The 22840-nt window shown below is 35.4% G+C and overlaps 1 protein-coding gene across 1 annotated transcript; it reads right to left on the bottom strand.

Moving 5' to 3' along the window:
* Positions 1-1127: 1127 nt before the first annotated feature.
* LOC124846313 (serine/threonine-protein phosphatase BSL3-like) lies at positions 1128-21682 on the bottom strand. The gene is made up of 21 exons (XM_088105646.1): positions 20804-21682; positions 18656-18716; positions 18481-18559; positions 18297-18376; positions 18121-18215; positions 17924-18023; positions 16469-16538; positions 13811-13912; positions 13640-13721; positions 12910-13089; positions 6904-7177; positions 6592-6829; positions 6325-6495; positions 5461-5699; positions 4329-4413; positions 4143-4241; positions 3862-4061; positions 3700-3775; positions 2240-2375; positions 2009-2148; positions 1128-1825 (listed from the first exon to the last, which is right to left on the bottom strand). Exons 1-21 carry the CDS (start codon positions 21237-21239, stop codon positions 1742-1744), a joined length of 3027 nt encoding a protein of 1008 aa, XP_087961772.1. The 5' UTR covers positions 21240-21682; the 3' UTR covers positions 1128-1741.
* Positions 21683-22840: the final 1158 nt, after the last annotated feature.

Here is a 22840-nt window from a genome sequence, read left to right on the forward strand (position 1 = left end):
AATAATAAATTCTTAGTAAAATAAAAATAGTTCAAGAAAAATCCTAAAAAAGAATTTCTCCTACTTCAAATAATAACTAAAACATTTTATCTATTCCTTCGCTCACAAAATTATTTATATGCTTTTTACAAAAAATAAAATAACAAATAAAATTTTAAATCTTTTATTCAAAGTCTAACAATTGAGTTTAGTTGCAAGCAAATAACACATAAATAACACATTCACATGTTAAGCCTCAAGCAAATAACACATATAAGTAACACTTTCATATATTAGACCTTATGATATAATTGTGTATTAACCACTTTCGTATAAATCTGTACATATAAATTACCTTCTTGAAAATTCCATTACTGTTCAGTATAGGCCCCTCAAGTATTTTCTTAGTTTCATTACTTTTACTTTTAATTAAACATTCTCAGTATTCTCCAAATGTGCTTTTCATAGATATTAACCAAAAAAATGTTCTCCGATCATTTCAAACTTCTTATTTTACCTCAAGATATCTATATTTTAATTTCCTAACTGTCTATCCCTTCTAATGTCCCTTTTTATCATCATCCTATCTTTGTAAGAAACATTGGTAGTCAAAAAGTATTTGTAAATCGAAAACATAAATTATATTTAAATATAATCTTCATTATGAATTTCAATTACAATGTACAAAAAAATATTTATTTTTAAAAAATAAAGTTAAAAAATAAAACTGATTTATTATTCTCAACCATAAAAAATACATTATAATATCCTCTATTTATAATAATATAATTCTCCTAAAATAAAAAATAGAAAAACTAAGAAAATAAAATAAAATAAAATATTATATATATTTTCTCTAATCTAATAAGAAAGATTTTAAAGATATTATTTCAAATTACAACAAATAAAATTTATCAACTTTATGTAATGTTTTTTTTTAAGTTTTTTATACAGATTAACATGTAAAAAATGAAATTCTTAGGCAGACTGATGCATCTCAATCCGCTTTTTTACCAGTTAAATACAAAACAGATGAAAACGGACCAAGTATATTCCTATTCAGAGTTGGAAAGTAAGAATGGGAATTAAAACATGCAATTTCTATCACTGCCGGGATCAGTGTATGCTATTTGAAGCACAAGGCAATATACAAAATTCTATTTTCAAAATTCACATTTCTGTCAGAATATGTGGGTTCACACAGAAGTTAGTTGTACAGAGCATGGATGGGAATTACACAAAGCAACACCTATGATACATGGACCCCCCAAGAAAGATTTCTGATTTATATATCTCACCATCACAGGGAAAAAGAAAAGAAACCCGTCCTCTTCATTTAAAATATAAATTCAAAAAACAATAACCTAGGGACGATGAGTAAAAAATATGTAAGAAAAATAATGACAAAAATAACCAGCACTGACAATCCATGATGCACACATCCATGACCTTGATTTTGTACCTACGGCTCAATTTACAACAGCTGGGTGGGAACCCAAACTGCAACTTCTAGCTTTGTCAAAGTCAACCAACCTAGCAGTGGCTACCAACTTTGCTTCTCGAGCTTGTATCTTGTAGATGCCAGATGATTGAGTAGTGAGAACCAAGACAAAGAAAAGCTTGGTCCTTCAAGCATTCTGCGGGTATCAGATCACAAGCTCCAATACCCCGTAAATGGCATCATGCTATATATGTAACACCGGAAATTCAGGCGATAGCACAAGCGTCAAGGCATAAACATTACGGGTTTCCTTAATAATCATTATATCCAAGCAAGAGAACCTCGGTCATTTGTTACTTGAGGACGGCCTCTAGTTGGTGTTGGTGGTCTGTTGGCATTCAACTCCTATTTACGTTTTAACCAAAAAGAAATGTGTGAATAGCAAAGAGAAAACGCCAGAAATATAGATTTAGTCGCATAATACTAATTTTCAGATTAAAAGTCACTTAGATAGATATGAACGTAATCATTTAATAAGTGAAATATTATGCAGCACCAAGAGCGTGCTAAAAATTGAATGAACAATACCTGCATCCATGTGTCCTCAATGTGTCGCTCCGGTGAAGTTTCCGGTGAAGAAATTGCAGGTGGTAATGGATGAATCAATTTAGGAACCACAACAAGATCTCTTCCCAAAACTAAAATCGCCCCAGCATTATTTGCCGTACCTATTACCCAGCCAACAATACAGTGCCAAAATTTAGAACGGAGAATTATCTTTAGAGGAAAGTGCAATAGACAAAGGCCAGTAACAAATACCACAGTAGTTTGTCGCAGAAAAAAGTGTGATCAAATGTCCCTGAGCAAATCGCTCAAAGCCATCCATCACACATTCATGTGCCCGAACAATCAGCTGAAGATCATTGTTGTTGCAAAATTCCATGACCCGATCAGGCTGCAACAGTAAGACCCATTTAGATGAGCATAATATCACATATAGGAGTTTGGAGTTTAAACAATTAAGCCAACAGAAGCCTTAAAAAAAAAAATTTTAAAAAAAAAAGACTATCCAAGAAGGCAAGTGCCTAGATCTTAGGTGAACGAAACAAAAGATAGAATTAGAGAAGAACCGAAAATATTTTATCCCATCACACTGAAAACATGAGTACAGAAATGTATTTATAGGCATTGGTTACTGACAGTTGTACTAACTAACTCACTAATAAAACCTAAAGCAGTACAAAATGACTTACATATGATGACTATATAAGCTGTACAGACTAACTTGTTTCTACCAACACTAGAACAATAAAAATAATAGCCATCACAAAATGTATGCACTTCAAATTAGACGAAATATTGAGTGTAGCATTAACAATAACGTCAGAAAATGTTTGGGGCTAAGGTAACTCAAGTTGTAGCATTAACAATAACGTCAGAAAATGCTTGGGGCTAAGGTAACTCAAGTGGGAGAGCCGTGTTATGGGTGACCTTATTGCACGGTTCAGAGAGCACTTGTGTATGTGATGCAAGTGAACGTGTACGAAAAAGCTGTATCTAGGGTGAGTTCTTCGTTCCGTCGTCGACCCTATCTATGTTTCTACGATGGCCCAAGAACACGCTCATTCTTCAGCCGTAGAGAGACTCTTTATGGGAAGGGAATAAATGAGACTGGAGACATGCAGTATAGAAAAGCCAAACAACAGCACTAGTAAATGAATGAAATCAGATTTGTAGTTTTTGCAACTATCTATGATAAGGCTAGCTTTGAAAATAATCGCCCAATATATGCACGTTACAAGTACATAAGTTTCAGGGCATAAACACTGCACAATTTATTTGAAAAGTTTCAAATGATTCATCAAAATTATTATACAGTAATACATAAACATGAATTTTCTAGAATAATAAAACAATTAATGTATGAGCATTAAAAATTTGTCAAAGTTATGAAACCGAAAAAACAAAATAAACAATATTATTATACAAATTGAATTATAATGTAATGACATTCTAAAGATTTTATTCACCATCCTCTGATCATATATAGTCAATTATGTACAACTGTTGACATTAATAACAATTACTTTATAACTCATATAAGGTATTTTTTTAATTCTTTGATGGAGTAAAAATATTTACAATGCCAGTAAATAAAAATTAAACTCTTGTATATTTGTTGTCAAATGTAGAAAAAACAAAACCTGAACCTATTTGTCATTCTACTGCAAACTAAAAATCATAATGGTTTGTCCAAATACCAAATAACAACCACTCACCCCAAAAGTAACTAATCCTGGACCCCGAGCATTTGGCCGCAGCCCTTCCACACTGTCATTCTCTGTAGGGTCAGACCTGGAGAAACACTTCATGCTGTCATTCTTTCCAAAGAAAATGAAATAAATTGTTACAAACATCATGAGTATACAAAAAGCACCAACCACAATAGATCCATAAGCACGATTGATCCTGCTTCCATCGTAATTGGACGCTGAATATTCTCAATTTGTTCAACGTGGTTTATTGAACGACCAATACCCCCATGCATGCAAATAATTTTTTTCTCAATTAGTGCTGCCAGAGGAAGCCAATTAAACAGACGGTTTATACGGTGCCATGCCCAAATTCCATCTCTCTCACCCTATCAGCAAATAACAGAAGTTCTTGAGTGACAAATAACAAAAGAAAATATGCCCTGCATATGTAATGTCAAAGTCCTTACCATCCTCTCGATGCACTCTATTCGGAATCCAAAAAGGGCATTAATATCTGCAGCTTCATGATTTCCACGTATTAAATGTACGTTGTTTGGATACTCAACCTGCATAATCCAAACAACCATGCATAAATTTGATGCCATCAAACATGTCAAACAACACAAAAAGACAACCTATAGCATCCAGAGTACCTTCAGAGCAAGCAGAAGGCTAATAGTTTCCAGGCTGTGTTGACCCCTATCAACATAATCTCCAAGGAATAGATAGTCGATGTATCTGATAGTCATTATACAAATTAACATTAGAGGACATTAAATGCCTAAATCACTTACATTAGAATAGACCAAAAAATATAATGCTGCTCGGTCATGGGGGAAGGGGAAATAAATACAAATTATTTATTCTCTTCAGTACCTCTGCAACAGCCAGAAAACCAGTAAAAGTTTAAGAACCTTCTTATAAACTGATTTCAACTGGTCTTTTTAGAAAAAATAAGAAAAAAAAATGACTTATTCAATTTTTTTATTAATTTAAAAAATATTCTAAAGAATCTATTTGATAAGAAACTTGAAATGAAAGATTATATTACTTTTTTTTTAGAAAACGTTTTTTCTAACAGAAGCAAGAAAGGAGTCTTGAGAATTGGGTTTGATTCTAAATTCTAAGCATTAGTAGCTTTGTTTGTTCTAAAAAATGTTTAAATATTTTTGTCTCGGATTCAAGGAAAGATTCTAGTAGTGAAAAGGAATCAATAATTTTAGAAATGAATAAAGGATCATATATGATATTTACATATTTTGCTTTCATTTAACTAGTTATAAAGAACTTTAAAAAATTAAGAATCTGCAATATGATCCTTTTATACTAACTTAAAAATGATCTAACTAAATAATTTAACAATTCTGTAATAGTATATTTCTTGATATAATATAAAAGTATGCGTTAAAATTACCAACTCAACCTACTTCAACCACAATTAAACCAGCGAGCTCTCAATCAAGCCCCTTACCAGTCCATTGTTTGGTCTGATTTAAAACAAATCATTAACATTAACCATACAGTTGGACTCCACGATGTTCAAGACATATTATGAAAGCAAACCCTCTGGCTCAAACAATTAAAAAGCAGGTTGCCATCGTTTGGACATCTTAACATGCTACTAATCATGCACAGAAACGATCTGATAAATACTGACCCATAGGCTATTACTAGAAATAAGAGACAGATGCCATAATAATAATAATAAATAAAATTATTGACACAATATAACTATCCTTCATTCACATTTATATACAAATAATCCACAAAAACTAAGCAACTTACGCTATGTCACCAGCCGTGGATGGTGAGCCATACTCATCAAAGAGGCGCATGAGATCTCCAAATTGCCCATGTAAATCACCAAATATTTTAATTGGAGCCCTAAGCTGTATGACGCTTGGTTCACTTGAAAATATTCGTTCTGCACTATCACAAAGATCCGCAATTTCATTGCAGTCCAAGAAAAACTGTCGCCGAACCGGAGGTTTCCAACCACGTGGCTTTAAGAGGTGAGCTACAACCTAAAAAAGAAGGTCCAGAAGCTTGATAAGAAACAGGCAGATATAACTTGAAGCCAACAAGCTGGGTGATTAAACATAATATTTACAAAGTAACCCATGAAGAGACGTACAAGGAAATCAAGCTTCAACACCACAGATTTAAAATATTGCAATGCAGGAAAATGATGTGAATGTAATGGTGTATTTATTAGTGAATGCCAACAAAAGGAAGGTTAACGAACAAGACTAAACGAATACCTGACCCTACTCATGACTACCAGATTTTATTGGTCAGGTTGTTAATTTTTAGTTGTTCATGTTATTTTAAATCGATCACATATAAAGATATAGTGCACCGATCCACTACTATTGCTTAACTAATAAACACAAATACTATTTATTCTTAAAGAATTTAATTTTAATCTTCTAGTAGTGCAAAAATTCTTCACTGTCATCCAATCATTTATTCTCAGTTTTAACGTCATTAAAGAGTTTGACCATTATAACCACCATTAGCTCAAACGCTTCCAACAGTGTGGCAACCTATTATTGATACCATTAAAAATATATGGAAGATTAAAGATTTTTTTCTAATACTATTAGTATGAATACTGTAATCAATTATAACTAATAAAGAGACACGTACCTTCTTTGGTACACTATTGATAGACATCTGCCGATCTAATAACTTCCTAGCAGCTGTTGCACTTTCAGGAGTCCCATAACTGACTCGCCTGCCTTCATTCTCAAACTGATCAATTGAAAGCTGTCTAACCATGCCACCTAATGCACCACCAGTCTCTGCAGCAACAACCACCTGCAGAAAATTCCAGGAAATGGAAATTGGGCTTCAACATCCATGAAATTTGAGACAACAAAATTTTCCCAAGGAGATAAAAAATGTATTACTCACAGCTCTGTGATGCAGCCTCACTCCACCAGGAGGAATGCTATTTGACGCAGAAGAATCAGGCTTAATCAAGGAATATATTTGTTTCCCACTAGGTGTTGCCTCAGCCCCACGATCTCGGTCAGGCAATTCAACTTCCCCATTTACTTGCCGTGCTTTGGCAGCAGCCAGTGTGGCACTAATAGCTTCAGCTTCTGCGGCTGATGCTTCAACTAGATATTCAACTCCTTTGCTTGTTCGCCTGTTAAAAATTCTTCACATGAATGACAGCCAAAATAACAATTCAATACGTTCAGATGATAAAAACAGACATACCTAGATCCTGGGAGTAAGGCATTTTCAGTGCTGATATCAGTATGTATGTCCCCATTTACAGGGGGTGCAACTGGATTTCCCAAAACAACAGCACCATCCGGAGTTGCTTCAATCATGGTTTGCCTTGTCCTATCATCAACAAATCCACCATATCGTCCAGGTAGTCGTCCAGCTTGTACATTAGATGCAGCTGCAGCTGCTGCATGTGAAGCAGCAGCTGTTGTTTCAGCAGCAGCAAGATCTTCAGCAACAAGTAGATCGTCCAGCAAGACCCCTACAGCATGAAGAATACAACATGGTCACTCACATACATCAAGCAAAAATATCAGAACTCACCACAACATACAATACCAAACTGAGGTTGATAACAAGCTTTTCAGCTTCCAAGAAAAAAAAAGTCACTGGTCATGCTCAATAACAGTTCAAATTTGAAATTATATTGTTATCCTAGATCCATAAAAAAGAAAAAATAAATGAATTTTATATCCTCTAATGAATTTTACAACTGTTAATAGGAATTATCTCTCATAATGTTCACGCATGCCTAGTGTGGGAAGAGAGAAAAGTTAAACCGAAACCATATGTTTTTGACACAACACTCGTGCATTATTTATATTCAGAAAAAATAATCAATACAATAAATAGAGGAGATTTTATATCCTATAATAATAAAGATATAGAACGGGAAAAAAATAAAAATGTTCCTAATCATACATATATAATTTAGATTTTCCTGATTATATAGGATAAGCACCTTATTTTTATTTCTACAATTATAGCAACTATCAATACCCCAATGTTTCTCTCAACAGTCTAGATGTGCTCTTCTCAACTCAAAGTCTTCCTCAAAAACAGCTAGCTAAACATGCAGTTGAGCAATATTAAGATTAAGATTTTCGAAAGTCATGTAAGAAGACCAGAGAACAATCACTGATAGGTATTAGAATTAACTGACTGCTCTTGTCAGTTAAAACTAACACTTGAGATTGAAACTATAAAATAATTCTAGAAGGCTTGATTGATCCCTCTCATAATCTTTTATTTATAAAAATAAATTGATAAAAGAGTACTTGATAATTAGGGTAACATTAAACACAATATAATCATGATAGGGTAACCTAGACACAATATAATCATGATAAATAGGGTAACCTAGACACAAAATAATAATGATAAATAGGGTAACCCTAGACATGGTAACTCTGACTTCGAATAAGATGTACATATGCTTCAGACCATCAAGAGAGAATGTCTATAAACCAAATTGGACTCACAAACCAGCGTAACCAAAGAGACTCTTCATAAGCTTATGGAGAATAATATTGGACAACCACAAAACTTCATCTAGCACCATGAACCTTCAAGTAGGATGACTTTGACAAAGTTGATTTCCATCAAAAGTGAATGATGAGTGGTAGACAACGACAAACTGCAGAGACTGGATTTCCATCAAGTAAGGATGGGACCTGCATGGCTAAAAGCGACAAAAATGCAGAGACTGTTATTTCTGACTAGTTGGGGCCTACAGTGGCTGAAAGCGACAAAAAATGCAGGGACTGCTATCTCTGACTAGTTGGGGCCTGCAGTGGCGGAAAGCGACAAAACTGCAGGGACTGCCATCTCTGACTAATTGGGGCCTGCAATGACGGAAAACAGGACTGTCATCTCTGACTAGTTGGGGCCTCTGACTAGTGTTTGACTAGTGGGTGGAAACATACTCCCCTCACTACAGGGACTAAATTGCCATTACTGATTGATGGGGCCTGCAGGGACTAAATTGTATTGATGGAGCCTGCAAGGACTAAATTGCCATCAAATAAGGATGGAGCCTGCAGTGGACAAAATCATACTGCAGGGACTAAACTGCCATCAAGTAAGGATGGGGCCTGTAGTGGCTAAAAGCGACAAACTATAGGGATTAAAGTGGCCATCAGTGAACTGCAGGGACTAAACTGCCATCAAGTAAGGATGGGGCCTGTAGTGGCTAAAAGCGACAAACTATAGGGATTAAAGTGGCCATCAGTGACTGATGAGGCCTGTAGTGGCTGAAACATACTCCCCCTTACGACAAACGACGAAAATGATGACGCGCCAATGACAAATCATGAAGGTGGAAGATCATAATGGTCTCTATAATTCATCAAAGCATCCAAAAACAAATCTGACAAGGGACTGGTGAAATTGTTTGACTAAGATTCTTAATCTTGCCATAAATAGACTCCCCCTCATGTCATGAGCAACGTTCAACCCATGACTTTAGTGTTGAAATTCCTTGGTCTTAACTAGTTGATAACACTGACTCTCCTTAGAGACTTTTAAATAAATAACATAAGTCATCAAGAACATCACAACTGCTACAATATGCAAAGCTAAACAAATATTATGAAGGGAGGCTAATGAACAATGCTGAAACAGAGGTAAAATGTTGAAACAGAGAGTTTTTTCTTTTTTTTTTATTTGATCGAGCGAGACGAACGGCAGTGGCACGTGTGATTCCGACACCAGGAAGGTGGCATATGGCAAACACGCGCCGGAAGCTTATCGGAGAGAAATTGTGCATGACATCGCGTGTGGATGAGAATGAGGCAACGACTAGGGATGGGTCGCGCTCCTCGAGGCGCACAAAACCCCTAACTTTACCAGAGAAAATATGACGACGGCAGAGGCGGACGGATGTGGCGCACGTGACAGTGCCTGGATGAGAACTAACCCTCTCGCTCAAGGAGGGGATCCAGATCCACTAGTCGTCAGACTAAACTGTGGCAGCAAATGGCAACATACGACAGTAGACGGTAGACGATGGTTGGCAGTGGACAGAGGCGAACAGTGGGCGGCAACGGACGTTGGGAAACAACACACAGTGGCAGACAGTGGCGAACGACATCAGGAACCGTGGTTGATGGTGACAAACTTTTGTGGACAGCTCCTCATGGTGGCAAAACAGTGTTAGATGGACAACGGCAAATGGCACCAGACAACGACAAACGGCGCCAGACAGTGGCAAACAACGTCGGACAGAGACAAACAAGCAGTTGCGGACAACAACTAAGATTTGAAGACTAGACACAAATCAAAATGAGACTGGTCATTGAGATATTTTGGAAAAAATGAAATTTTTAAGGCCGTCGGTGGCGGCAGCCACGGGCCACCGGCGGCAACAAAGACAGAGTAGGAAGAGACTTAAACAACCTGATCTGATACCAACTTGAGATTGAAACTATAAAATAATTCTAGAAGGCTTGATTGATCCCTCTCATAATCTTCTATTTATAAAAATAAATTGATACAAGAGTACATAATAATTAAGATAACCTTAGACACAATATAATCATGATAGGGTAACCTAGACACAATATAATCATGATAAATAGGGTAACCTAGACACAAAATAATAATGATAAATAGGGTAACCCTAGACATAATATAATCATGATAAATAGAATAAATATTCTAACACTAACATAAGAGAGTCTAACAGAAAATCAGTGCAACCGAAAAGAGAAAGAAATATCTTCAACAGAATTATTCTGACAAAATAGTAAAAAGCTAAGAAATATTCATCGATCCGAAAAATTGAAGCTCTGATAATGGAAAATACAGTTTTCATGATAAGGACCGTTCCCTACTTTTACACTATAATTTGATCATTCTCTAGTTAATATAAGATATCCAACATATTCTTTCACACTATGCATCAAACATCTCAAGCATAAGACTAAATATTTGTGGTGAGTAATTCAATAGTAGATGACAAAATAGTCGATAGCAAGTGGGACAAAATAAAAAGATGAGAATTGCTCCGATTAATATGCTACTATTTGGCCACATATATGGTTGAAGTGGGATATTTTGTAAATATCTAGTCTCATGCTTGAGAATCTAACATGGCTTGGTATGGTCAAAATATAACATATAAGTGAGTGTAAACCTTACCTTAAAAACCATTTGCGTAAAGTTGAGTTCAATCAGATCTCATTTCACAAATTATAATGAAAGAGGTTATCCTGGCTATTTTGTTGGACCGACCATCCAATAAACTATTGGGCCATAATTAGACCACTCATATTTATGCTCACATTGAAGATGTCCAATCCTCAACTTGAAATAGTATATTGAAGATCCTGCGTTAACTAGTAATATGACTAAAATGTAATATATAAATGGAGCGTAAATCTCATCTTATAAATTAATTTTGAGGTTAAATTAAGCCTGAATCCATATTCTAAGATATGCTAAGATGATCATGTGATTTGAGCTATTTCATAAGTTTCTACCTTCCACCTTATCTCCTAACACCATTTAAGAATTCATATTCTAGTAAGCAATACTAACATTTAATACCATTTGCTTCAAAGTCCAAACAAAAATATAAAAAAATAATAATAATAATAAATTCAACTGAATATTAAGCAAAATAAAATGTGTGAATTAGATACATTAAAGTAACTAAATTAACATCACAAAGCAGTCTGACCTTATCAACAACATTGATATTGATAAAGGTGTTGAACAATAGGAAAAAAAAGAGATTGAACTGAAACTGTGTTTTTCTAATAAAACGGAATGAATACAATAAATATAGGAGATTTGATATTGATAAAGGTGTTGAACAATAGGAAAAAAAGAGATTGAGCTGAAACTGTGTTTTTCTAATAAAAAGGAACTGATACAATAAATAAAGTATATTTGATATCCTCAAATAATAAAGATATGATCCTTGTTTCTTTAAGTATAACACTCCTCAAGTTGGAGCATGAGTCATATGTGTCCAGCTTGCAGCAAATATAATCATTTTTTTATCCTCTTAGAGACTTCGTGAATGCAACCAACAATTTACTAGAATTGACAAATCTAGTGGTGATATCTGGAGACTCCAGTTTCTTCTTTTATGAGTGACAATCCCCTTTATATGCTTGGCCCTCCTACTAAAGACAGCATACGAGACAATGTGTAATATTGTCTAGTTGTTACATATAAGATGCATTAAGAAATTTTATTCAAGTCTAAGCTCTTTGAGGAGTTGTTTTAGCCATATGAGCTCACAAATGACTCATGTTATTTCTTTGTATTCTTGTTCTGTACTTGATCTTGCCACAAAAATTTGTTCTTATTGTTCTACAATATTAAATCACTTCAACAAGAATACAATACCCTAAAGAGGAGGGTCAATCACTTGGCTCCCTGCCTAGTCGACATCAAAATATCCAACGATTTGATTGTTTCCCTTATCTTTGTAAATGAGGCTTTTAACAAGAGCATTCTTATCATACTTTAGTATTTGTATGGTTGTGAACTTGACCAGAAAAGTTTAAAAATTGACTTACTATGGTCACTACAGAGATCATCTCAGGTTTAGTCACAGTTAGGAATTTAGTTTACCAATTAACATAATGTATACCCCAGAATCAAAATACAGCACTACTCGGTCAAGTACAAGTTTGACACTCAGTCATTCATGTGTCCACAGACTATACATCTCTATTTCTCCTAGAATGTCAAGAGCATATTTTCTCTAACATATGACTATCCTTGGATTGTGCAACTTCTATACCAAGAAAATGCCTTATGTGTCCAAGATCTTTTGTCTAGAACTTTTGAACAATATACTGTTTTAGTTGTACGATACCCTCCTTATCAATATACTTTTGAACAATAGTAGTTGGTGCGATAGATCCAACAACAAACTTTGCTAGAATAGGCCTAAAACCATGTTAAACTATAGGAAAGAGAGAGACATTGAGTTGTATGTGTTTTTAAAACAACACTTGCTTTATTTATAATCAATACAATAATTAGAGGAGATTTTATATCCCCTAATAATAAAGATATGATACGGTAATACATAAAAACTTTCCTAATAATACACATATATAATCTAGATATTCTTTATTACATAAAATTTACTCCTTATTTTTATAATTATAACAAAAACAGTCATGCATGTTCAAGCAAATAGGAAATTAATTCAATTTAGATGAACCGATTTAACTTAAATTTAAGACTTACCCCCACGCAAACCACCATAGATAAAAATCAGGTCACCGATAGCTGCGGCAGCATGCCTACAACGCCGTGTCAACTCAACTGATGCATCTCCACCAGCAGCATCAGCACTGTATCTACCTGTTCTTGGACTGGTAACAACAGATTTTGTATCACACCAAACACCAGCAGCGGTGTCCAACACTACAAAAGGCAAAAAAAAAACAATAGAAATACTTATAAATGCCACATTAATTGGCATAACAATAAATCATGCTTTCACATACAAAAGAAATTACCATCGGAAAAAAATAACTAAAGGCTACAGCAGCATCTAGGCACGAGCAAGCTACCCTACAAACAGTAGCTAAAACAGTAATGAAACTTCAAAAGCATTTGGTATCGCTTATAACAAGATCATCCCAATTTCCACAAGATTCTCTTTCTCAATTTGTGCAAAGTAAATTCATCCTTCAGTCAAAAATGAAAAAATATGTACACAAGAACATAGGAAGATATAAGGTTATAAAGGCTACTTTATAAAAGATATAAGTTCTCTAAAGTGAGGGATACACAGATAAAGTACAAGTCATAACAGTTGATCCAAAATTAAAAAGGCATAGATTTTAACAACTTCATAGTTTGTTATGCCATAGGATGTATGTTAGTACAATATAAGCCACTAACTTTTCAATCACCAGTTGTACCTCTGCTCTTTATCCAAGATTAAGCATCACAACTAAGAACCAAGTACCTGCAACACTTGATGAATCTTCAACCATCTGTCCTCCCCCAAGAGCCCCACCAAACACATGAAGCCTTGCATTAACAAATACCTGGAATCGTTAAACAAGTAAATCGAAATCCTTAGAATATATGACCAACTAAGAAATAAATATAAAAAATAAAAGAAACTAAGTCATACTGCTGCATGTTGATATCTTGGAGATGGTGAGACACCAGGAGCAATGGCCCATTCCCAACGACCATCTCTATGCTTAGCAAGTCCATATGCACTTGCCAATGGCTGTAATATAAGATTTAGGGGAAGGGCAAGAATGAAAGAACATGTGGTCAGGTTAGAAACAAGAAATTCGTATGAGCCACGTGAAAATGCTTAACAAAGACAGAATTACATGAATCCACCAATAAGTGTTTGTTGATGACAAAACAAAAAACATAAATTGATAATAGCTATCAGTAGAAACGAGGTCAATCATAAAATAACCACGAGTGTTGACTATTTTCCCGCAGGTAATAGCCTGCCTGAAAAATTTAAAGATTCTGTATAGTTGTCAGATTTTTCAACAGATTATTGTGATAGGTTTGGCCTTGTGTATAAAAGGAGGAATAACTGAATGTGACAGTCATAACCTCCTGTAGATGTTTTCCATGTACCTGACTATTATAAATAGTCAAGGTTTAGTTTTAGGGAGGTTAGCTTGCTGTTTTCTAAAGGGGAAAGGAGTGGTGGGAGGGTAAGGTCCTCTCAAAGGAACCTCAATTGTTGTACACTGTTACTGTTTTCTACCACATTCGAAGAGACAGTCTTGTTCTGTAAGTTCTGTTGGCCCTATCATTCTAGAGTCTGTCTTCAATATTTCTGTAAGTTCTGTTGGCCCTATCATATTGCCAAAAGTATTATCTAGCTTCATTTATTGGAACTCAAATATCAATAAGAAAATATTCAACCATTTATGGTAGGATACTAAGAGTGTATGAGAGAAGAAAGACAAGGGGGGTTAGGCCGAACGGTAGGATACATACTCTACAGAATTAATAAAATTCGTACACATACATACTTTCATTTTTGTTGTTATAGTATTTGAGTGAGGAGAGAGCATCGATTTAGGTTTCTCGCATAAAGAAACCTAACAATTTATCACCGGATTCTATATCAAGCCTGTATATGGGTGATGAGGCCTAGAGAATGAGTGAGTTTCCTCAACCTCTAGCCCACGAAGGTACCAAGACATGGTGGGGAAAAGTATAAGTGAGAAAGAAGAATCCAAGGGCTGAGGTGGCATGTAGTTAGAGGAGAGAGAAATCAGGAGGGGAATGGAGAGATTCTATTGGTATTAGTTTTGACTGAACGTCGGGGAGGACTGGCATTTTGGTTGTGAGAGGAGAGGAACCGTTTGTGTTGCTCTAGAGAGGAGCGAAGCTCTGGGTGGGATTTATTATCCTTCTATTTCATGTTTTGTTGACAGAATAATACTTACATCAGTGTTCCTTTCATTCCTTTCTTTTTCTTCTAAGCTTTTAAGGTGTGGGTCTGTATCAGTGGGTAAGTCAGATTTTAAAATTAAATGAGTGGGTGCCAAGACTCAATTCAACAATGTGCTCTGGATGGATGTTAAAACAGTGGGCAAAATGAACAGAGATTATGCTTAGTCAAGGGAGTGGGATCTACGAAATGATCATATATTGCTACTAGCTGGATTTTGTACCGCACTTTGACCAAATGAAGAGCTAATGGGGTCATGGATTTTTTTCCTTCAAAGTAATAACTCTACAAGGAAGCAAATTATTTTACTTATCAAGAAAGAGTAAATACAGTTTACAACAGAATGGATGGAGATGTCATTCCAGTGATTACCTCTACTCACACTAATCCATGGATGCTTATCTCAGGAACATTTCTTTCAGAGAACTGGTCACTCTTAAAATCAACCTGACTTCGCCCAAATTAAGTTTTCTGATGATGCCTGGGTGGAAACTATACGTGTGCTTGACCATATAACTTTTCTAATTCTGATAATAGGACACAAAATAAAATCCTAGCCATGCTGCTCCTTTTATTGAGATTTTAGGAAGAGGAAAAAACCTTCAGTATTAGAGGCAAGTTAGACCAAGTATTCATAATTTTTTTTTTTAATTCACTTGAATCTACTTGCTTCTGTGCATATTCAGGCACAAGGGTTTGAACTCACTTCTCGATTATTCTTCATTTTATATTCCTGTGGCTTCTTAGTTACCTGAATGTCAAAGGTTTTTCCCAGACAAAACTAGCTGGAAGTTCAAAGTTCCCTCAATAGTAAATTGAGGTTCCTTTGCTCAAACAGCAGTTCAACAGGATTAAGATATTATTTTCCACTGAATTGCAAGCCTCACATTGCTCTCATTCTTGATCTACTTCACACTCAAGCCAAGCACAAAAACAGAAGATCACTTATTTATGAAGAATTGAAAGGCAGTCACGATTCTTTGGATCAATCCAATTTGCAAAAGAAATATACTGTCCTGTAATTTGCTACATTCCTCCTAGTATCTCTGTTTTGTTTTTGCCTTTTTTTTTCAACTCTTGAACATACCTTATCTTTGCCTCTGTTTACTCCTCCATCAGAATGTTCCTTATATGGCAACCAGGTAGAGACAGACCTAATTATTATGGTGAGTTAACATCTTAATCTACCATGGTAGCTTAAGAAAAGTGGATGGGCCACTGTGCAGCTAAACCACAAAGGCATAACGGGAAATAAAAGTGATACTAATGACAGACTATGGCAAATTCATACCAGGAAATTCCTACAGAATTTAATTCAATAGAATGACAAAGTGAATGTCTGAATAGATAACTCACAGCACTATTGGCATCCCTCCCTCCACAAAGCAGAAGAAGCCCATCAGATCGTGCACTGGCAGTTGCATACCTAATAAAAAGTAAATGACAAAACAGTAACTCAATCCCAAATCATAAAAAATTCAAGTATACAAGATAATAAAGAAAAGGAAAGTTTTAGTTGTGGTAACAACAATCAAGATCCTTATAGTACACTCCTGAGCTCAATAAAAACAGTATTAGCTAAGCAAGACTTTAGCAAAAAGGGTCATGAATCATGATTGATTAAATAACAACAGGAGAAAGCTCCCCTAAAGTAAGTTTGCCACCAAAGTGAACAACTAAGGGTACATTCAACCTTACATCATATATTGAGTTAAGATTACAATGTAATTTATTAAATTTCTAAGAAAGTAGAACTAGACCTAACTCAACCCTACAAAACTATCTTGTAAGATAAGGTTTGCACCCACTTATATATTATAATATAGTCATATGTTTAGTTCCCGTGAGATCTCCAATACACCCTACAATATGTTTAGAGCATGTGACTAAATACTTGTGGTGATTTGACAGTGGTCCAATAGCAAGAAGCACAATAGAAAGTGGAGTAAAGCCTAACTCCACCCTATAAAAATAACTTGCAAAGTAAGATTTGTATCTATTTATAAACTATAATTTGGCTATATCTCTAATTGATATAGGATCTCCAACAAAATTAAGGGAGGTTATCTTTATTTGCTAACCTCAACAAATACAAACTTGCTTCCGAGTTGCCTTTTCCATTAAACAATAATGTAGCATTTAATTCACTCTTCATTAAGAATATTCCACAACCTAATTATCATCATACATAAAAGCAACCCCAATATAAAGGCAATCCAACTCTAATATCAAAACGTTCTCAAGCTGTAGGAAGAATAAAGCAGTGATCAACAAATATACCAGCCCAAATATACAATGCAATAGTAAACTAGATAATAGCATGCTTAACATGGCAGCACTACTGAAAATTACAGAAAAATCTGTTTTCACCAATTTTGTCCTGGAGGGGGAAGAGGGGGATAGAAAAAACAAAAGAACATTAGGAACAAACCCAAGGCATAGAAATAGTGAAAAAATGGGACAAATAATATGATATGAAGGGAAGCAAACTTAAAAATAAATTTAACCAAAAGCATGTCAGTCTAACAAACCAACACATCCACATCTTCACACGCATGTCAATCTAACAAACCAACATGAAGGATTCAAATTTATTCAACTCAATTACAGTCACCTCTATGTTGACCATCAGAACCTAGTTAAGACATCAAAGGCTACAGAACAAGAAAAACCTGCCCTAAGTGACCCTCAGAACCTAGTCCATGACATCAATGGATTTTGAAACGAGACATGCATAATATTCAATGTGGTTAATTGAAATGTGTGCGTAGTGAAGTCAAGATATTACTAAGGAAGGGTAAGACACATTACATGCATGGAGGTGGACCCTCTCCTTCTGGCTCCAACTTGCGCCATTCATAAGGCTTGGCAGCTGTGTCCAAAGCCCATACATCAGCCAAAGGTCTCTTTCCTGGAAAGCAGGGAACAAATGAGTTAACATCAGTAAATTTGCATTCAGAGGAAACATCCAGTACGAACAATGTAAAAAGGAGCATTCCAGTAGTTACCATCATTGCCTCCAATTACCATGAGATACCTCTGCCCCACCAAAGCCATAACATGTCCATAGCGTGGTCCTGGTCCAGGGCCAGGAACACCAACTCTAAATGCAATTCAGAACAAACTAAATCAGATAAACATCATTAAGGAGGAAAAGAAAACGTAGTTTATTATTCTATCTAACCTATGCCATCGTGGTCGTTGCTGAGTGAGATCAAGAACATGAAGATCCTCAGCAAACAAACCAGCAGGACCGATGCCACCCTGTTTTATGGTGTGCAAATACTCCAGTGAGAATGGCAGTACTCATTTAGGGAAACAAATTAAACAATATTCAGATAACCTAAGAGATAGACTCTCAACAATACCTGAATAACAACCATAGTTCCCACAGCAGTTGCCACATGTGCAGCCCTAGGCGTTGGCGGTTCACCAATGGGAGTTATCCTGCATCAAATTTCCTTATAAGCACTGAAGCAAAGTATACAAGCATTACTTAAGAAATAAAAGAGGCTGAAAAGAAGAACTTAGTACTGAGCTTACCTAGACCATTTATTAGTTATGACATCATAACAGTGGACATCAGCAGTGGCACCAGATAAACCTGCATGGCAAATGAAATGCACCAGTCATGACAAATTTCAACCATAAACACCAACCAATCCAATCCAATCCAATCAATATCAATGCTTATACAAAGGGTGGGGCGAGGAATGCACAACATGTAGACAAAAATCATTGTTTGTCTTGAAACATCCCTAACACAATGAACAGATTATGCAAATTCCATTAAATTAGGAACGGCCTAATCAAGTTTTAACACCAGTCTTTAGCTTCTGACATTGGCTTGCACCAGAAATAATGAATGATAGCTGGAACTTCAAGAACTGCACCAATTGTATGGAGCTTCAAATGATGTACAAAAGTATAACCGTTAAATTATGATATATAGCAAGGCCTGTCAACTACGTAGAAATGGGTGGCATTGCTTGCCCAAAACAATATCACTTGGGCCCAGATGAGAAACAAAACATTCTTTATCAGCCTTATTTTTTTTTCCTTGATCAGTAGTGATATATAAAGTAACCCACCAGAAACAACAACAGTCAACCATCAATCTTGTTGAACCATTTCTGTCCTATAATTTATGATAATTTACAATCAATACTACTTAATACTGCAATTCACGAGAAAAAAACATATTCGGGTATTCAGGAAATAAAGAGCCAAATATGCAAACAACCATCTCTTGACAGATATGATAAGTACCTTTTTCGAATCCAAAGTTTTTCAGGAATAAAATGACTGTTTCCATTATACATCACAATATCTCAAACAAAAAACTTACCAGTTACAGCAGCAAGAAAAGCAATAGGAAGAAAGGAATTAAAAAAGTTAAGACAAAGGGAGCCTAGATCTTCAAGTAACTCGGAAATTATGTGACACGGATACAAGAATACAGAAATTTAGTAAAAATACAATATATAATTTGAGTGCTAGATATGTTGACATGAATTATATACAAAAAAATAAAACGACAAACCCATGCAAATGCATAGTGTTTGTAAAGAGATATTGATATTTTGCCGTTAATTCAAGACTTTATCATGGATGATGATCAAAATTTGGAACCAAAAAAGTATCTTCCCTTTACATATTTTTCCATAACCTGTGTTAGAATGTGACAAAATGTATCATTTGTACTATTTAAAAGAATTCTGGCTACATATAATTGCCAATAGCTTTATGGATATTGAGGAAAAGATACAATCATATATAATTTTATTTGTACTCAAAGTAGCAGAAACACATCCAAACATCAGTCAATTAAATTAAAAAATAAATGAAAATAAAAGTTGAAGAATACTCCTTAAATACTTTATATAGGATATTGGTATCAGATATCAGATATGTGGATTGCACCAATAAGTTACCAGTTTTTTAAGAATCTGAGCTTCATAGCTTCAGACAAAGACAATATTCCATAATCCACAGCAAAGAAATGGGGATTGGTCTAATTGAACAATTGGTTAAGATGTAATTGATAATGAAATAAAATTCTGGCTCATAAGTAAGCATAGAAGTACGGATGGAGTAAACATGTATTGGATTGGAATGGATGAGACACATTATATTCAGAAATTAAAGACCAGCTAATGTGATGAAATGTTTCCCAATACTGTTTTTTCCATCCATTTCGTGCCCCACTAAAAAGGGGGCAGAAAGCCATGCAAATGGAAACGTTTTAAAATTAACTATAAACTTCCAATTTAACCCACAGAACACAAAAAAGGAAACAAATAATTAAACGCAATATCTGTAAAAATTTCCATAGATTTCAATTCATTTATTGCACTGTAGTGTGCCCAAGATGAATGAAGTATCCAAAACCAGGTTAATGAGAACCATGGTCTCCATGACCAGCATTTAGTTCATAAGGATAACGACGGGAAGGAAAAAAACCTCTCGCATAGCACTTACATTTCCATAACCTTAACCAACAAAACAATCGAAGCCATCGTGTATAAACATCTATAATAACTTGCCAAATAGATACATGGCCGCATGCAAAGCGCGAAGCATAAATTTCAAGATTCTGATCAGACTAACAAACCAAAAGTTAAAATACTCGGCAGCTGCATCTACGTTATGTTATTGCCTTCACGACGAAAAGGAAAATAAAATACATACGTATGCCAGCATTTCCAGCGGATGAAGGAGTCCCTGAGGCCGCAGAATTCCCTTCAAGCTCAGTGGCACCGCCGAACAAAATCAGCCTCGGACCAATGTACCCCGGCGTCCCCTCCTCTCCGACCGCCGCCACCGCCGTCAAAGTGTGACCGCACCGCGGTCCCGGCCCATCCTCCTTCTTCTCCAAAATAGCATTCACCACTGAGTAAGTCGGCGCGAGTCTCGGACCAACCACCGGACTATGCTGCACCTGACCCCCCGTCACCGGCGAAGACGGCTGCTGTTGCGACGGCGACTGAGCCTGAGATCCACCTGCCGTCGACAAAGGCGGCGGCGACGGAGGAGGCGGTGACTCTTTTAACTGGTCTCTCTCAGCATGGTTCTGCACCGCCGAATCGTGATCGGCCTCCGGCAACATCGAGGAATCAACGTCCATTTCTTAACCCTAAGATTCGAGCAATTGCTCTAAGATCGGAGCTAGAATTCCCGCGAAACCGCGTCCTGAGCCAACATTTCGATTCGGTTCAAAAAATTGCTATTAAAAACCCTAAGACAGATCCTCCGCTCCTCCAATTCAAATTAAGATTTTCACGCACGCAAATTTTCCAAAAATAGAGGAAAATTCAATTAGGTTATTTCGTCTCTCTTTCTCTCTCTGTGTTTTCGCTCTCTGTCTGTGCGAAAAACAAAGAAATGAAAGAAGCGGTGGTGAACGAAACAAAACGGGACGGAGGAGCAATCTGAATTCTCACACACAATTCGCAACCCAAAGCAGAAAAATAAATTAATAAAAAATTAGAAGAAAAAAAATTCTTTAACTGAGGCAAAAGGATCGTGTCTTTCTCTCTCTACTTTTATTTTTCTACCTTTCTAATCTTTTTTTAAAAAAGGTAATTATATATTATATTATACTATATATATTATTTTGAAGGGCATGTATTTATTGATACCGAATTATTCGGTATTTGGTTGGTTGACAAGGTTGATTGTGTCGAGGAACGGAGAGTGAAGTTGGTGACCGGTAGGGGCGGTCGTACGGACGAATTCACAGGCGGCGACACAGCGGAGAACGGAAGAGTTACCGGGACAACCGGCGATTGGTTTAACTCTACAAAAACAAACCAGCTAGTTAAGGTAACATCATTCTCTTTCTTTTTCGCATTACCGTGCCAATAAACATGGAAGGTGACACCACGCGCTGTCTTTACAAAAAATTCTCCTTTTTATGATCAAAAAGCGGAAATTTTTTATTTAAAAAATAATTTAGAAAAAATTAAATATAATTATCTTATAAGCTATGGTTGAATAATCATCAATGAATAAAGTAGCATAAATTCATGTTTGAAAATTATTTCAAACAATAGTTTCTTATTTTATCACTTATATTTAAGAAATCTTTTTATGCTCCTAAACTAATATTTTATAATAACACGTAGTGAATAAGTTGACTTCTTTTAATTGCAATATTTTTTTGTCTCAACAATATATGAGCATTGACTTTTGTTTTTTTTTTTCAGCTGAAACTATTTACTGTCAAAAAGTCAAAGTGAGTGAAATGATGGTGAAAATTTTGATTGTAAACTATTTACTAAAATAAAATAAAAGAAAGCAATGACATTTGAACTCTCTTTTTCTTCGTATGAAACAAAAATAAAAACACTTATCCCTTCACTGTAGTTTCTGTTTTCAGTGATAGTTATGTAAACATGAATTTAAAAGTTGTTTTTTTAATAAATAAAAAAAGGGTGAAAGTGTTGTGGTATGAGTATATTTTGGCAAAAGGAATGTTGAGAAGGAAAGTTTGTAGAGTGGAAAGGAAACCTATTCATAAAGACATTAATGGTGTTGAGTGGCATGTGTTGTATTATGTTTAGGTGAGTTATGAAAACATGAGGGTACACATTCTTTCTGGTTATGGAAAAAAAGGCACTTTATTAAATACTACATTACAATGTCACATTTCATGACTGCATTCCTTTTGCTTAGCTCATTTCCCATGTCATGCCAATTATTGACAACTAAGGATAGGACCTCCAT

This window comes from Vigna umbellata, chromosome 2, assembly GCF_029865625.1.
Source record: "Vigna umbellata cultivar VRB3 chromosome 2, Vumbellata_1.0, whole genome shotgun sequence".
Classification (NCBI taxonomy): Eukaryota; Viridiplantae; Streptophyta; class Magnoliopsida; order Fabales; family Fabaceae; genus Vigna; species Vigna umbellata.

What these genes read in the sequence shown, in the direction of transcription:
- LOC124846313 (XM_088105646.1), bottom strand. Translation starts at nt 21,239, where the DNA reads ATGGACGTTGATTCCTCGATGTTGCCGGAGGCCGATCACGATTCGGCG. An exon ending in GTGCTTATGGATCTATTGTG is followed by an intron (nt 3,776 to 3,861) that starts GTTGGTGCTTTT and finishes GTGTTTCTCCAG; the next exon opens with GTCTGACCCTACAGAGAATG. An exon ending in TTCTGCGACAAACTACTGTG is followed by an intron (nt 2,149 to 2,239) that starts GTATTTGTTACT and finishes GCTGGGTAATAG; the next exon opens with GTACGGCAAATAATGCTGGG.